The 16,628-nt window shown below is 51.7% G+C and overlaps 1 protein-coding gene across 1 annotated transcript in view; it reads right to left on the bottom strand.

The window, feature by feature from the left end:
- Positions 1-16,628, bottom strand: part of USP38 (ubiquitin specific peptidase 38) — a 216,248-nt gene that overhangs the window by 113,660 nt on the left and 85,960 nt on the right. The window contains exon 7 of the mRNA XM_085641602.1: positions 12,573-12,766. Within this exon, the coding sequence (XP_085497728.1) occupies positions 12,573-12,766 (194 nt within the window). The remainder of the gene's footprint in view (positions 1-12,572; positions 12,767-16,628) is intronic.

Raw genomic sequence — 16,628 nt, 5'->3', positions numbered from 1 at the left:
ACCACAGGTCTATCCTTGAACCAAGCATTGTGATGTGTGGTAAAACAGGTGCCCTCCCTTGACCCATTCATGTGTTAGTCTCAATGCATCATAAAGGTAATTGTCTGGCATATTTATATTAAGAACAGAAGCAGCCCCAGGATGTGGGCGACGAGAAGATTCGGATCGGCCAAGCTGATCATTTAGTGCTACATTGAAATCCCCATTCCAGATTATGGCTCCCAGGACCCATGCCAACCCCCAACCTCCACAGCTTGGAGAAAACTTTGGGGCATCTGTATTTGGGCTGTATATGTGGACAAGGGTAACCAGCTGTCTATAGAGGGTGTCAGCCAGTATGACATATTGGCCTTCTCTAACTATCACAGAATCAGTGAGGTGCCAAGCAAGACCTCTGCGAATTAGAATAGTGACTCCCCAGGCATAATTGGAATAGAGAGAGGCGTACATTACACTGCACCATTTGGAGCGCAAACCTGGAGGCATGCATGTGGTAAGTTGGAGTTCTTGTAAGAAACTAATGTCGATGTGGCGGTGGACTAAGTATACGTGCACTAGACGAGCCTTCCTATGATTGTTAAGAATGCGAATATTTCAGGTAAGACATTTCGTTTGTGTCATAGCAAGCAAGTGCTGTCTTGTTCAATGTAGAGCATGACTTGGGGCTCAGTGCACAGAGATCTACATGTGGTGCTAGTGACAATGTATCACCCAGGTATCATGGAAAAGCAAAGAAAGCAATAGAAAACATGCAGTGTACAACATTCCTGCCCTCCCACTCCAATACCCACACATGGTTGAGCATTCGTATCCCCCCCCCCCCCAACCCACCATACCCGTAACAAACCAAGTAACCAGACTGGGATTCATCCCTGGGGCGAGGAAGAGCCAGGGCTAGAAAAATCCATTTTTTTTTACTAGGCCTGCAGGTCTAGTAACTTGAAAAATCTCCTCGACCTAACTAACCTACTTGACCCCCGTCTGTGAAAGAGGAGTAAATGTGACAGGATTTAAAGGCATCTTCATTGCTCATTCACATGCAATAAAAATGCCTTTACATCTTGATATCTTGTCAAATTTGCTCCGTTTTCAGAGACAGAGGTCAAAAGTGAGTTTGTCTTCCTACTTGCCACAAAGGGCAAGTAGGGCCTAAAAATAGCTCGTCCTGAATAAATCTGGCCTGCCATAGCAAGCAGGCGAGTGGATTTTTCGAGCCCTGTAGAGCCAAGCAGACACCCCTGCCAACTAGGGCTGGGTCAACGCAATGGAGAAATATTCCCAATGGTCTATCACAGTGGGCAGGATGGAAACATTAGTTAGGCAATAGGCCCCAATAAGACCACACTGGGGATGTCTGTCATAAGGCAGTGCAATAGTCATATAACATTCATATAATGAGACAAGAACAACAATTACATCCTACAACTAATGAACAGTTTCCCTATTTGTTGTAGTTGAGAGCGCCTTCAGTAGTGAGATGCGGGAAGGCGTCAGGGGTGTGTCGCCATGGCCTGAAAATCTTTGTGAATTTGAAGGCCATCTTTGCACAAGTAAAAAAAATGCGACCTTCCCTCAAGTGTGATTTGTAGCTTAGCTGGATACAAGACGGGATAAGGGCTTTCGGCTTTCTGTAATGACTTTTTCACAGACAGGAACTCCCACCTTGCCGCCTGCACTGCCATAGTGAAATCGGGTTAGAAGGCAAAGTCATTGCCTTGGTGGCGTATGGTCTGGTGCGCTTAGGCAAGGCGAAGTACAGTATCTCGGTCCGTATAATTTAGAAGGGGTGTGATGATGGGGTGAACCGAGACGCCCCAGTGAGGGCGCGAGCCAGAGATCGATGCACCCTCTCCACAATGAAGACCAGGGAGAACACCTTTCCAAAAAAGCTCACGAAGTAGTGATTCCACATAGACTTCCATTTTGGATATCAAAGTGGATTCTGGGATTTCAATAATCCGGAGGTTGTAGCACCTTGATCGTGCTTCAAGGTCTTCATTCTCAGCTTTAATCAATGCCCGGTCAATGTGCAGCATATGTTCTTTGGAAACAGACTGGGCGTCCTCTGCATTGGAGACGCGATTCCCAATGTGGTTCAGTTGAGTCTAGTGTTTATCCGCACTTTGTTTCATGTGGTCAAGGCGATTTGTGAGGATGTCAAGTTTCGGATCAATAGCTCTCAAGCTGGTCTGGACTTCCACCAGTATTTCTTTCAGATCCAAGTCTTGGGTTTTGTTCTCTCTGTGGTGTTCTGAGACAGATACAGAGCAAGTCTCTTGCCCAACCTGTCGCATTAGGAGTTTACTCTTGAATGTGAGCCTGGGTTGCCGAATGTCGTGCTTACCCATTTTGGCAGTAGACTGCTGAACGCTGTAGGCAGCCCAAGTCCAGATGTCCACCAGTTGGGGCCCAGCCTCACGTAGAGTCCCAACTTCTCCAGGGGCATGAGCAGGCCCAGGGTACCAAGCTCACAGTAAGTGTAGAGGCGGCGCAAAGCAGAAAGGGGCCGCAAGTTTTTAGCACCAATTAGTGCAAGACTGTCTGTGTGGAGAGATTCAAATATGCAGAATGTGTCAGGTCTCACTGCTTCAGACAAGTAAGGGCCTCAGTTTCACTTGTAATGCGTGCGAAGCCTCCCGCACACTAGTTCACTAGTGCAGCCCCGTCAGCTTCCAATATCGGCCTCCTACCAAGGAAGTGTGCAAGTAGCCTCAGGGGTCATGACAGGCTCAGGGGGGATCCTACAAGCCGATGGGCGCGTAATTTACAAGTCTGTTGACGCCAAGCAAATGCTTTTTTGGTAAGGGGGGCGTGGCCAACTGGCGAACATGGCGGCCGCAAGTCCTTGAGGCTCCGGCCGTTACCCCCGCTTCACCCTGTCAGTTATCCTGGGAAGCGGGCAGCCCTGACCCATACAGCGCTGGTCGGGTGCGGGACGACGGTGGGGACACTCCCTGATGTCCGGGAGCTGTGAGGTGATCGCTCCTGGCCGCAATCCGCGAGGCAGCCTACGAGGCGGAGCTGCTCGCTAGCGGTGGCCGCCGGCTGGAGGGCGTGTCCGGCGAGCTGAGGACGGAGAGCGCGGTGCTCAGTGCGGCCCTGGGTGATTGCGGCGGGGGCTTCCCATCGGAGACTGCGGTGCGCCTGATGTGCTGAGGCGCGGAGGAGTGGAGGCGGCGGCCTGGGCTGCGCTGCGCGGACCGTGAGGACACCGGTGACGGCGGCAGGCGGAGCTGTGCCCTGGGGGAGCAGCGAGGCTGGCCTGGGCGGCCCGCGTGTGGTGCGGCCTGCGGAAGACACGAAACAGGGTGCCCTGGGTCGTTGTGGGCCCCGAGAAGGCGACGAACGCTGAGACACCCGACGAACAGTGAGTGGCTGGGGGCTGCGGTGCCCGCGGAGCGGCCTGCGCCCTTGTTGCGGGGAGAGCGACGGCCTGTGCTCGCGCCTGGGCGGGCGCGCCCCGAGAGAGGTGGAGCGGAGTGGCGGACCCACGGCTGCAGGGGCAGAGTGCAAAAGCGATCAGACGGCCCGGCAGACCCGGAGGTTAGAGGGCGCCTGCTGCCGGGGGCCTGTGGACTGATGCGAGCAGTTGCGGGCGCCGTATTGCGAGGGCCGCCATTTTAGAAGAGCCGGCAGCGGTCCCCTGGGAGAGGGTGCCCACCGAGGAGGACAGCAGTGCGGCACTGGTGCCCAGGTGGTAGGGGCAACTCTGGGCGGCTGATCGAGGCGTGCTGGACGTGAGAGGACCCCCGGCCGTCTCTGGTGGCTGAAACGTCGGACCAGGGACATTCTACGTGCCCAGGGGCCCAGCAGACTACCGGCGGACACCGATCGGGTGTACCCGACGACGTGGGACGAAGCGCCAGCCTCCACACAGCCGGCGCTGCTGCAGGGAGCTGAGGGCGCCGGTCAGGCGCGCCCGGAGCGGCTGGAGGGTGCAGGTTGGAGGCCTGGCTGGCCGAGGACGCCACCGGTGAGGGGAGCCACGGGGAGCCCCGTCGACTGGCACATCCCGGTAAGGAGGGCAGTGGAGCGCTGGCCTGGGGAGAAGGGCATGACATACTGGCCCAGGAGCCCTGAGGACTTCGGAGCCTGTCGCTTGTCTGCGCCGGTGGCCGCGCGGAGGGGTGCGCAGTACAGGAGTAGAGCTGCAGCCATCGAGCAGAGTCTGTGACACCGGGATCCGGCCTGCGGATGCCGACGGCCCAACAATACGTGATGGGCCGGCTCCGGGACAAAACACAGCAGGGACAGTCACGCACAGGGAGTGTGGACAACACGCAGTCCCGTCCAGGGGGGGGCGCGGAGCCACAATCAGCGGCCCTGTCGGCCAAGATGGACATTATGCTCGCGGCGGTGGAGAAACTCGGCGCCAGCCTGGAGCAGACGAGAGAGTCCTTAGAAGTCAGGATCGACAAAGTCACCTCCGACTTCACACTTCTCCATGCAGATCACCGCAAGCTGGCGGAGAAGGTCACGGTCCAGGGCCAGACGCATCGGGAGCTCCAGCCAATCACCCATAGCCATGGGGCTGCGCTGCAGGATGTGTTGGACAGGGTTAATGCACTGGAAGACCGGGTCGATGAAGCAGAAGGGCGCTCCCGTCGCAATAATGTACGCGTCGTGGGACTTCCAGAGGGCGTCGAAGGCAGGAACCCGGAGCAGTACATCGAGCGCTGGCTGACGGACCTCTTGCCGCAGGGGGCACTATCCCAGCACTTTGTGGTAGAGCGTGCACACAGGGTGCCGGCGCAGCAACCCAAGCCGGGAGCCCGGCCCCGCCCGTTCCTCTTTAAGCTCCTGAACTATCGCGACCGAGATGCGGTCCTGAGGGAAACGCGCAAGTCCGGTGACCCGACGGTTGGCAGTAGCCGTGTCATGTTCTTCCCCGACTACACGGCAGCGGTGCAACGGCGCAGGAGCAACTACCTGGCGGTGAAGAGGCAACTTCGGGAGCTGGCGCTGCCCTACTCCCTGCTGTTTCCGGCCCGTCTGCGAGTGGTGGCGAAGGAGGGGACCCGCTTCTTCGACTCCCCGGAGGATGTCTGGGACTGGCTGGAGGAGACGGGGCAGTGGACGGGGGAGAGACCCGCGGGCGCGGCGCCTGAGGGCCGTCCGGAGAGAGGGCCCAGGAGGCGTAGGAGGCGGGGGGCCCGACAGCAGCTGAGGATGGGGCTGACGGCGCCTAGTCCGGAGCGGATCAGAGTGGAGCGGCAGGAGGCCCTCGACGCGGTGGCGACTCTGGGGACGCCGCCCAGCGGAGACTGCATGGAGACTGGAGCGTGCAGTGCCCCAGGGACCAGTGGTGCCTCGTCCCCGTCCACGGCGATATCGGAGGACCTGGCTCTACCGGTGGTGACCCCACAGACTGCTGACTTGATTGCGTGATGGGACACTGATACAACGCACTGAGGTGGGAGCCATGCGGGGTGGGTAAGCCCACGTAACTGGCCTGCAACTGGGCGTCTGGAGTGACGGGGACTTGAGGGTGGGAGGGTTCTCCCACAGGGGGCGCAGGCTTAGCGTGGGGGGTGTCTGGTAGTGCAGGAAGGCCCAACCGTGGCGCGCACCGCTGGATGTTATAGTGGGGGGTCCCTACTACCGCGTACTAGAGCCCGGGCAGTGCGACAGTTCCATGCTAGATATGCTGCTGCTTTTCCCTTCCCTTAGAGGTGGTTGGGGAGGGGGGACATTGCGCCAGCTAGTCGACACTCTTGCGCGTACCCCATCAGACACTGTACTGACACATTGCATAGTTAATTAGTTCCTTTGAAGTTTGGACGGATGCCCCGTTGGGAATACGCCCTTTTTGTTCTATTGTTCACGGCAGTTACACTGTTCACATGGCAGCGCAGTTATATGCTCCCCTGGGTTGGATGGCTGGCCCCTCGTCCCACTCCCCGGGTGCAGATGCTCTACTTCCAGCCCGGCTGGTTTTCCCACCTTCTCGATGGCGCACACTAATGTTGTGACTTGGAACATACGGGGTATGCACACACCATCAAAGCGCTACTCCATCTTCTCCTACTTACAACGCCACTCTGTCGGGATCGCTCTCCTGCAGGAGACGCATATGTCACGGCTAGAACTGGACAGGCTTTCCAAGCGGTGGAGAGGGCACACGTATGGTACCATTTATTCGGCGCACGCGCGCGGCACATTGATATGGGTGCGAGCAGGGGTCCCCTTCCGATGCGAGGAGGTGGTGGTGGACGGCGAGGGCAGGTACACGCTGGTGCGGGAAAAACTGAACGGGCAGGAGATCTTGCTGGGGTCGATATACGCGCCCAATGTGGATCAGCCGTCCTTCCTGGAACGCCTGACACAAATCCTGCACCCTTACGCGGGGCTCCCCTGGCTACTGGGAGGGGACTTCAATATGGTGCTAGATGTCCAACTGGACAGATCCTTCCCTCCCCTGCGCGCTGCGGTGGTGGAGTCTAACGCTAGGGCGCTGGGGGACTGGCTCGCGCATTGGGCGCTACAGGACCTATGGCGCACCCTCCACCCGAGAGACAAAATATACTCTTATTATTCGGCGGTGCACGATCTCCACGTCCGGTTGGACAGATTGGTGGGCTCGCAGTCGCTACTCCCACTCATAGTGCGCTCTGAGTATCTGGGCCGAACGCATTCCGACCATAACCCCTTGTGGCTCCAGCTTAGCTGGGTGGTGGAGCGGCAGCCGGTGCCCACCTGGCGACTTCAGCCGAGCGCGCTCGAGGATCCGGAATTTAGATCTTCCCTTGGCACGGCCATTCTGGCATATTTTGAAGCAAATGAAGGGACTGCGAGTGATACGCTGGTGGAGTGGGAAGCCCATAAGGCGACCATTCGCGGCCACTGCCTGGGGGCTACCTGGAACATACGTAGGGGCCTCTCGGACTCTCTGACGCGCCTGGAGAATGACCTTCTGCGGCATGAGAGGGAGGGAGAGGGAGGGGGTCGGCACTCACACACCCTGGCAGACCTTCGGGAAAGGCATGCGGATCTCCTGGAGCGGCTCCGGTGCCACAACTACGCTGCGCACACGGCCAGGACGCATGCTGGGGCGGATAGGGCGGGCCGCCTCCTGGCCTGGCTCATACGACAGGAGGACCGGCGTGCCCCTATAGGATCGATCCACAGAGCAGATGGCACACTAGTCCACACACAGTGTGAAATACACCGGGCCTTCGCTGACCACTATAGGCAGCTGTACAAAGCGAGGGGAACTGGCCCCCCGCAGATTCTAGGGGACTTTTTGGCCTCTGTCCAGCTCCCTGAGGTCACGGCGGCACAAAATGGGGAACTAGCCGGACCCCTCTCCCTGGAGGAAATAGGGGAGGCGATTCAATCGATGGCATCTGGGAAGACGCCGGGGCCGGACGGCCTGCCCGCGGAATATTACAAAGCGTACCGCGAGTCCCTGGCGCCACTGCTGAGAGAGCTCTATAACACAGCACTAGAGGTAGGGTCGCTCCCTCCTTCTATGCGGGAGGCGTTCCTGGTCTCCCTGCCCAAGCCTGACAGGGACCACACAGAGCTGAGCTCCTACCGTCCCTTAGCGATGCTGAACGTGGATTACAAATCCCACCTGGTGCACACCGACCAGAATGGCTTTGTCCCGGCACGGTCAACGTCCCTGAACATTCGGCGATACTTCAGGGTAGCAACTGAGGCAGTGCACAGGTGGCCCAGGGCGGGGTGCCTTATCTTGGACTTAGAGAAGGCATTTGACAGCCTGGAGTGGGGTTACTTAGCCGAGGTGCTGCTGCGATATGGGTTGGAGCGGGAATTTCTGAAGATGGTCGACCTGTTATACAGGCGACCCACGGTCCGCGTCCGTCTGGGCCCTCACGTCTCGGAGGCGATACCGGTGGGCCGGGGCACACGCCAGGGGTGCCCGCTCTCCCCGCTCCTGTTCGCCCTGGCGATTGAGCCCCTGGCTGTGGCTCTGCGGGCGACACTGGGAGATGGCTTACAGTTGGGGGATGCAGTCCACCACGTGTCGCTCTATGCCGACGACCTGCTAGTCTATGTACAAGATGTGGGGCGCGTCCCGGAGGAGCTGCAGCGGCTGCTGAGGACGTTCGCCGCCATTTCGGGGCTACGTGTAAACGCAGCCTAATCATGCCTGTATGCCTTTAGCGCCGGTATTGAAGATCCGCGATACTGCCTGGATGGCACACTGGTCCAATGGAAGGCAGACACCTTCCGCTACCTGGGGATCCAAATCTACCGCAGCCCGGCCGACCTCTTCGATGGGAACCTGGGGAGGGCAGTCACGGCGCTCAGGTCGCAGATACGCTTCTGGAGCGCACTCCCACTGACGATCACGGGCAGAGTGGCGCTGGCCAAAATGGTCATGCTCCCCCGCCTCCTGTATTACTTCGCCAATCTCCCGATGTACATCTCCCCTGCATTTTTTGGCAAGCTTAGTCAGCTATTGCGGGACTTTGTCTGGGGTAATACCCGACACAGGCTGGCGCTCGCGAAGTTGTATTTACCAACAGACAGAGGTGGTCTAGCCGCCCCTTGCTTTGAGCACTACTACCTGGCTGCTCAACTACAATGGGTGGCCCGCTGGCTCGCTGATAGGGGCAGGGATGACACGGCATCGGGGTTGGCACCCTACTCACTGGAACGAATAACCAGGTCCTTCCATCCCCTTCACAGGGTCGCGCGCCCGCTGCCACTCCTCCTGGAAGTGGCGCACAGATGTTTCCGGAGGGCCTTGTTCCTCACGCGTGCTGTTACCCCGTATGCGCCGGCAATACCACTCGAGGGCTCCCCTGGTGGAGGAGGGGTGCTCACGGCCCACATGCTGGCAGATTGGTGGGGGGCCGATGTGCGCACGCTGGGAGATCTCTACCGGGAGGGCGAGCTCATACCATACGAGACCCTGGTGTCGGAGGACGGGCTCCCGCCCGGGGGGTTCCTGACACACCGCTCGCTGATGGCGAGCATGACTGCCCAGTGGGGAGATATGACCTCGGAACCCGCCCTGCATCTGACCATGCAATACTTGCATGTTATGGGGAGAGGAGGGCACCTGATACGCTGGTTCGCAGCCTCACTGAGGGAGCTGTCGTCCGTCAGCCTGGACCGCCTCCGCGCTAAGTGGGATTTGGACCTGGGTAGACCGCTAGAGGATAAGGAGTGGGAAAGGATACTCAAGGGCCCGGTGCGTATACCCCGAAACTTGCGATTCCGCCAAATCCAGTTATTTATTGTGCAGAGAGCTTACCTCACGCCGGAGTTAATCAATCGGTATTTTCACCGCACAGACGCAGTGTGCCCTAGGTGTGGTGAGCCGGGGGCGGGTCTCCTGCACATGCTGTGGAGCTGCTCACGGTTGGGTGTCTATTGGAGGTCGATCAGCGGGCTGCTACTAGAGAGTGTGGGTCGCAGCATCCCATTCGACTGGCCCGAACACATATTGCACCACTTTAAACGACCGCGTAAAGATAAAGTGACGTCTCGATTCATTGACCTGGGGCTAGTGGTAGCGACACGACTCATCACGAAACGGTGGAAAGCGCATGACCCGCCGCGCGTGCAGGCTTGGACCGCCTCGTTTCAGGCATGGGCCGGGGCTGAGGGGACCGCCATCCAGAGGGAAGAAACATTGGGCCTGCGGAGGGAACCCATGGCGGACCGCTGGAAGCAGCTGCTGGGGAAGCTCAGACGCCTGGGCGCGGAGAGCGATGCGGAGTTGCGGGGGGCGGCCGACGGAGCTGGCGCGAGTGGGGGTGGATCGGGGGATGCCCCCCTGCCATGCTGACATGCCCCCGACTGTTTCCTACATCCCTTGGCGCCACGATACCCACACTTGCATAGCGCTGGTCACAGCCGGGGCACACACACACACACACACACACACACACACACACACACACACACACGGGGGTTCCTGGGGGGGGGGTGGAGGGGCGGGGGGGCTTGCCGACAACTGGGAGGGTATTGGGCCTGTATGTACAGTTTATGCTGCCATTGTTAAGGTTTTGTTCTGTATAATCTTTGGGCCTTGCGGGTATTTTGCCTGTTCTTCACTATTTGAATGAGGCGGGTAGCACCCTCGCATAGCCACGGAACCTAGCTGAGGTACGGTTAATACTGTTACTCCTGTTGAGACTACTACGAGACTGTCAAAGAGACTGTGGTTGGCTCCGGCTGGGGACAGTGCTCACACACAAGCCTGATTGCAAGTCCTGACGCAGTAGTTATGGGTTCTGTCGCGGGGTGCTCCCTTGCCTATGCTATCAACTCTCTGCTTACCTATTGTGTCATTTGCCAAAGAATGTTCTTGTTTTTTAAAACAATAAAAACAGATTTAAAAAAAAAAATGCTTTTTTGGTAAGAGCACCCCATACTGCGCTTTCAATTTAATGGCAGCTGCGCCCCTTTCTTTAGACGCGGCTCGTCTAAAGAAAGGGGCGTGGCCTCTGTTATCCTGCAAGCGCAGCATGGGGCGCTTGGAAACAACAAATATTTGCAATGCAATAGGTCTCGCATTTGCGAGAATTTAAGCTATTGTCTTTTACAATGCCAATAGCTCAAACTCTCCTAAATGCGAGACCTATTGCATTGCAAATGCTTGTTGAACCATGCAGCAAAGCCTTTGACGTCTGGACATCAAGAGTTTCTACTCAAACTCTACCTTTCCTGAGTTAAACCTAAATGTATGCTCTTATTAAAAATTAAGGCAGAAATAAACCTATCACTCATTCAACACCTCACTGGTGCTAGACTATGAAAGACACCCAGACTGGTGAATTTTCTTCCTGTGATTCCAGAGGTTTAGCTACCACATACATATTAGAAGATGAAGCTTTCCCCTTCAGAGAGTTAGCTCCAACTAGTGGGTCTTGATGACAGTTGGCTGGATCGGTGTGCTGTAAATATGTACGCAAAATATAAACTATATAGACTTATGTTTGAAAAGTGATTTAATACATAAATATGGGGTAAGAAATAGTCATACATAACAAAAACATTTAAAAATGCTACTGTGTTTCTGAAAGGTGGAAAGCACATAGAGAGACGTTGATTCAGAAAGGAAGATACAGCTTGGATGGCACTGGGACAGGGAAAATGCCTAGAGGAATCATATTTTGGGGTTAGGGTGGAAGCTCAATTGACATCCTCCATGATCTGGTGTAGGAAAGAGAAAGCATGGCACACAACCCACAGTTCGACCCAGGATAGAGATAGATGTCAACTCCCTGATGAACAAGTCAGCACAGTGGGGTTACTTTTTGCCACCACCAGGCACATCCAGTAATTCTTCCTTTCAAACCCAAGTGTGTTTAAGATGTGTTAATGAAATTGTGGCGCAGGGTAACCTTTTGGTATTCTTTTTTTAAAGAGTGTCTTTACTCACAAGCACAACAGACGTTTCCCTTACAACTATCTCCTAAGCCAAGCAGGAGTGACTCTCCCCCAACACAATGGAGGGGGACAAAAGGAGAGTGCCTTATTAGGCTGCGGCTGTTGTGAAGTATGCCCACACTATCTCATCGCCCTAGTACACCCCAGCCACCCCCATACCATCAGAATCGTGTAATACCTGGGCCCTTGAAACACCCAAGGAGTGCTAAACCACTCAGTGCAATATAAAATGCCACTTCTCATAAGTCAGCTCAAGCGACAATAGCGGCTTGGAACCCCTACACCCAGAGAAGCTGGGGACGAGTGCAGACTGAAGCCCAGCATAGCTATGGCCCATGCAACAAGTGAAACGTTAGTCACCATGGAGAACAACTCAAATGCATTCAACACCCCTTAGGTGGATTTCGCAAGAAAAAGTCATCAGGCGCAGACGAAAATCGGTACATGCAAATTGTGTGTCAGATTTACCGCAATATGGATTGGGCAGTAATTCTGGGTAGGTAGCACAAGTAGTTAATGGATATCTGCAACAAATGGCAATGCTCAATCAGTAAACACCCAGTTTTTACTTGAACAAATGTATTGCTTCACCTGGTACAATCTTCAATTTTGCTCAAACCAGTCATTTTGAAAAATGCAAAGCATACATCATGGTTCACAACACATATCTAATTCACAAGTAGCCAATTCATAGACATACTAGTCTCAGTCAAAAATTAGCACCTAAATAACAGCGGAAAACTTTCTGTAACAGGAGATACAGGGTGTGCAGGAGTAGTGTGTGTGTGTATAAATTAGAGCGAAAAGAAGGATAAGAAAGACTGTCTAAACATATGTGGCAAAAATAAATGTGCATGCAATGATTACTGAACGCAAAACTTTTGAAGTTAATAGTTTTCAATAATGTTGAATGTTCGGTGGTAGCAAGGCAATTCATCCTCTCTGGCCTGGACAGGTTTAAAAAGTATGATCTAGGGCCCCAAAAGCATGTGCATAGAAACCAAGGTCATCACCATCTGGTGCCAAACACAGTAGCGCGAGTGCATTTTTACAAATGTTTGCAATTTGGGACATTAACATAATATTGCACTAGTATTTAAAGATGACAGGTTATTGACAACTAATTCCATCACAGGAGATCTATGCAGCTACAAATGCACCATGGAACAAACTATTAAAGTTAAGAAGATAATACTTACTCTGTTGCCATAAACAGTGCTTGAAGAACACTGTTCATGTAGCATGTATTACCCAGATTAATCAGACCAGTTTTGCCAGTTTCAGATTTTCCAGACACTCTAGACAAATAAGAGGCCAAAGAATTGGAATGGGATGTCCAGGCACTTTGATTGAGAACCAGTTTAATCTTCTCTTCATTTGGTTTAGGCAATTCCTATACACGGTAAAAAAATTGTAAATCACTCACGTTTCTATATTAATAGCTGTAGCAAACCCTTACATTCAGTTAGTGCCTTTGGCACACAACATGCAAGGATTGTGCACAATACAATCGAATTAATGAAATGGAACAGAATACTAAAAATACAAATAACATGGTACAATAAATTTTCAGAAAGATCCTCCTAAGAAAACATTCTGTGAATGCAGACTATAGATAATTGTTTAGACTTTACTGGAATGCTTAACATACAGTTACAAAGGTAGACATCCTGTCACTTCAATTCAATTTTAGTAAACTAAAAAAGTGTTTCTGCAGACTAAAGTGGATCATTTTCTTTTGCAGAGGATATTTAGCTGAAACAACCATTACCCCTCTTGCACATTACGGAAGCCCGGTCATAAAAAACTAAAGGCACCATGCCCTTTAGCAAGAGGAATCTTGTTGGAAGACCGAACAATACAGTTTACTGAGTTAGAGTTAAAACTATTTCATTATGCTTCAAAGTAGACATCTCCTCACATCAATAACTAATAAACAAGAGGCAGAGACATGACTGCAGAGCTAATAAATAAACAGGGCACACTGATTAAAAAGTTTTTTATTATAAGGCTTTTCACTGACAGCTCTGGTGGGGAGCAGTACTGAGAGATGATTCAAATTCAACTTAGTAGGCATCTTTTCTTTTTTGTATTGATGTCACAGTAATAGAAGCAAAACCATGTGTGACTGTTTTAGTTACAGAGAAGTTGTTTGGGACGCTTAGCCTGCCACCTTTTGCCCCAAACTCCAACTTTTTTGTGTGCCATTGAGGCCATGTAGTTATGTGCAAGGTTCACAGTTACATTTAATAGTAAATCTTGGGGAAACAATGACTATCAAGAGAGGAACCAGGCAAGGGTGTCCACTCTCACTATTCCTTTTGAATACATTATTAAACCTCTGGAAATATGCCCAGACTCAGTAGCATATAACTCTGAATTCAACTGGGGCAATGAAGTCAAACCATGTCTAGATGACATAGTAGTATTGATATTTCAAGTGAGATCATGCCAAGCCTTAGCCTTTTATTGTTTAATTCCCAGGTATAAAAAAAAAACAGAGCAAGGATGCAGGTTATGTTGGGGATCACATAGCTGGCATATGCAAATTAAATGAAATTAAATTAAATGAAAATGGGTACTTGTAAAACACACGGCTACTCCACAGAGTGTCCCGGCGTTGACAATGGACCACAGAAAGACAGGAAACAAGAGCTCGAAAATCAAGCCATGGCCGAACAAAGAATTACTGCTGGAAAAGCCAGGTTTTAAGCTGTCTTCTAAAAGTCATCAGGTCCTGGACCTGCCTAAGATAGGGAGACAGTGCGTTCCACAAGCAGGCGGTCAGCACTTGAAACGAGCGACTGCCTATACGAGAGCGGGCAAACTTGGGAATGTGCATTAATGACTGTCCTGAGGACCTCAGGGCCCGTTGCGGCACATAGTCTTGGACCCTTCTCCTTAGATATACGACACTTGTGCTGTGAAAGGCCCGAAATGCTAGAACCAGCGCTTTAAACTGGATCCTCTTACATACCGGAAGCCAATGTAAGGCCCTCAGGTGGATTGTTATGTGTGCTCTGGAACCTACCCTAAGAATGGCTCTAGCCGCTGCATTTTGAGACACCTGCAAACGAATCAATAAATACACAGGATGGCCCAGGTACAAGATATTAACATAATCCAATCTGCATGTAATCAAGGCTTGAACTACTGTCTTCCGGTACTTGACCGATAGAGGATGAAATTGTTTTAACATTTTCAACATGCCGAAGCATGAGCTCACCATGGTCTGGATTTGGACTTTCATTGTTAGGGTAGTGTCTAGCTTGACGTCTAGCTTGACCCCCCTAAGTTCTTGACAATACCGACAGGAGCAATAGGAGGGGACATATCCCGAGGCCACCATTGGTGCCATGATTCACAAGGCAGGCAACCAAAAAAGATAATCTCTGATTTTTCTGGGTTGCACGTTAGTTGATTAAGCCGCAACCAAGAGAAAACCTCCATAAGAAAGGTGTTGATCTCCACGCCTCTAAAACCAGAGCCTTTGTCGCATGTAAACAACAGTTGAGTGTCATCCGCATACGACACTATCCTGGCACCGTGTGACTCAGCTAGAAGTGCAAGAGGAGTCATATAAATATTAAACCGTGACGGGCTTAGGATAGACCCTTGCGGGACCCCCACCTTCATAGGCGGGATGGGAGCCGCGAAGGGAGGAGACCAAATTTCCTGGTGACAGTCTTTCATAGGATATTGGAATCACAAATAAGGTACAATAGCTGGGGGTAGGTGGCATTCCAAACTGAGAAAGTTTGAACCCAGGAACTACATCACTAAGTAGGTCAAGATTTAGATCTTCTTTGATCGAAATGAAGACCTTTTACCATCCATGATAGGGAATGCTAACTATGTAAAATGGTAATTCATCCTTAATTACACCTTTGGTTCTAACACCTCTATGCATGCAACTATGGGCCCGACTTAGAGTTTGCCAGACAAGCACTCTGTCACAAACGTGACGGATATCTCATCCACCTTATTACAAGTGCACTTAATACCAGCACACTTGTAAAAATGTATATGGGATATCCATCACGTTTGTGACATATTATTATCAAACTCTAAATCAAGTCCTATGTCTTTTTACAATACTGGATACAAGAGTAGATAATTTGAGCTGGCATTACCAATACCCAGAGATATCTACGAAAAAACTTCTGAGCTGTGTGTATATACTTGATCCAGTACTTATGATCAGACATATATGAGTCACTGCTGAGCCTTTTGGAGGAAATGTAATTCCCAGGTGTTCCACGTGGTTTTTGACTAAGTGTGACACGTATGAATAACTGAAGATTGGACTGAGGATACTGTACGGATATGGCAAAAAATCTAACCCATAAGGTATCCAAACTTTACATTAGACGCAGCCATTTTGGGGACATTTTAACGTCTCCATCTTACAGGTTAAGTTAAGCTCTATTATGTATCAGCCCTTACAGATTGTCTTGGATTTCTTGGACATTTCTAGGAGTTCAACACAGAATGTGTTACCTTTTTTATGTTCAAATGAAATAGGCCTTCCAGAAGCAGAAGGCCGATGAAGGGTCAAAACATCCTTTGTCCTTCTCATACCTTTAGACATGCAATCTATGACTGTATTTAGCGTTCAAATTGTTAGTTTGTTCTATCAGCATAGAACAGATACCCCACTGCTGCCAGGCCTCTCTGTAAATTTGGTAAGGGAAGGTTTGAATATAAAGAAAGAGATTTGGGTAAAAGCCCATCATTTCATGATTGTAGCAGTGACAACTGCAAGATACTGGAGGCATTGGTCTAGGTAACACTCAAATTATTACTGTCTGATTGATGGAAGAAAATGACTTTAGGAGCAAAAGATTTCTGGTGGAGTTCTGTCCAGGAAAGTCCAGCACACGTGCATTTAACTAATTATTTCCAGCCCTACATCAATATGTGGAAACCCTAGGAATTACCATTGCTATCGTATGGCAGTTCTCGAGAAAACATTTTTCAATTTTTGTTCAACATGGATCCAGTCTAGAGGTTGGTATTTCTGGATGCATGTATGACTTGTTGCCGAGCTGCAAGTGAAAACACAGAGGCAAAAGCTCCCAATTTTACCCCTGTCTACAGGAAATCTGTTGACATAATTCACGGTTGGCAAGTGAAACCAGAATTAGTCACGGTTGAAATCCTTGCAGGTCCAGGAACAATGTGCTCACATTACTCATTCTTTACCTTTCTCTGCTGTATTCCAAAACATTTATGCATCAATAACATTAGCAGGG

This window comes from Triturus cristatus, chromosome 2_2 (assembly GCF_964204655.1).
Source record: "Triturus cristatus chromosome 2_2, aTriCri1.1, whole genome shotgun sequence".
Taxonomy (NCBI): domain Eukaryota; kingdom Metazoa; phylum Chordata; class Amphibia; order Caudata; family Salamandridae; genus Triturus; species Triturus cristatus.
Note: the sequence above shows the minus strand (reverse complement) of the source record. Positions and strands in the feature narration are given on the sequence as shown.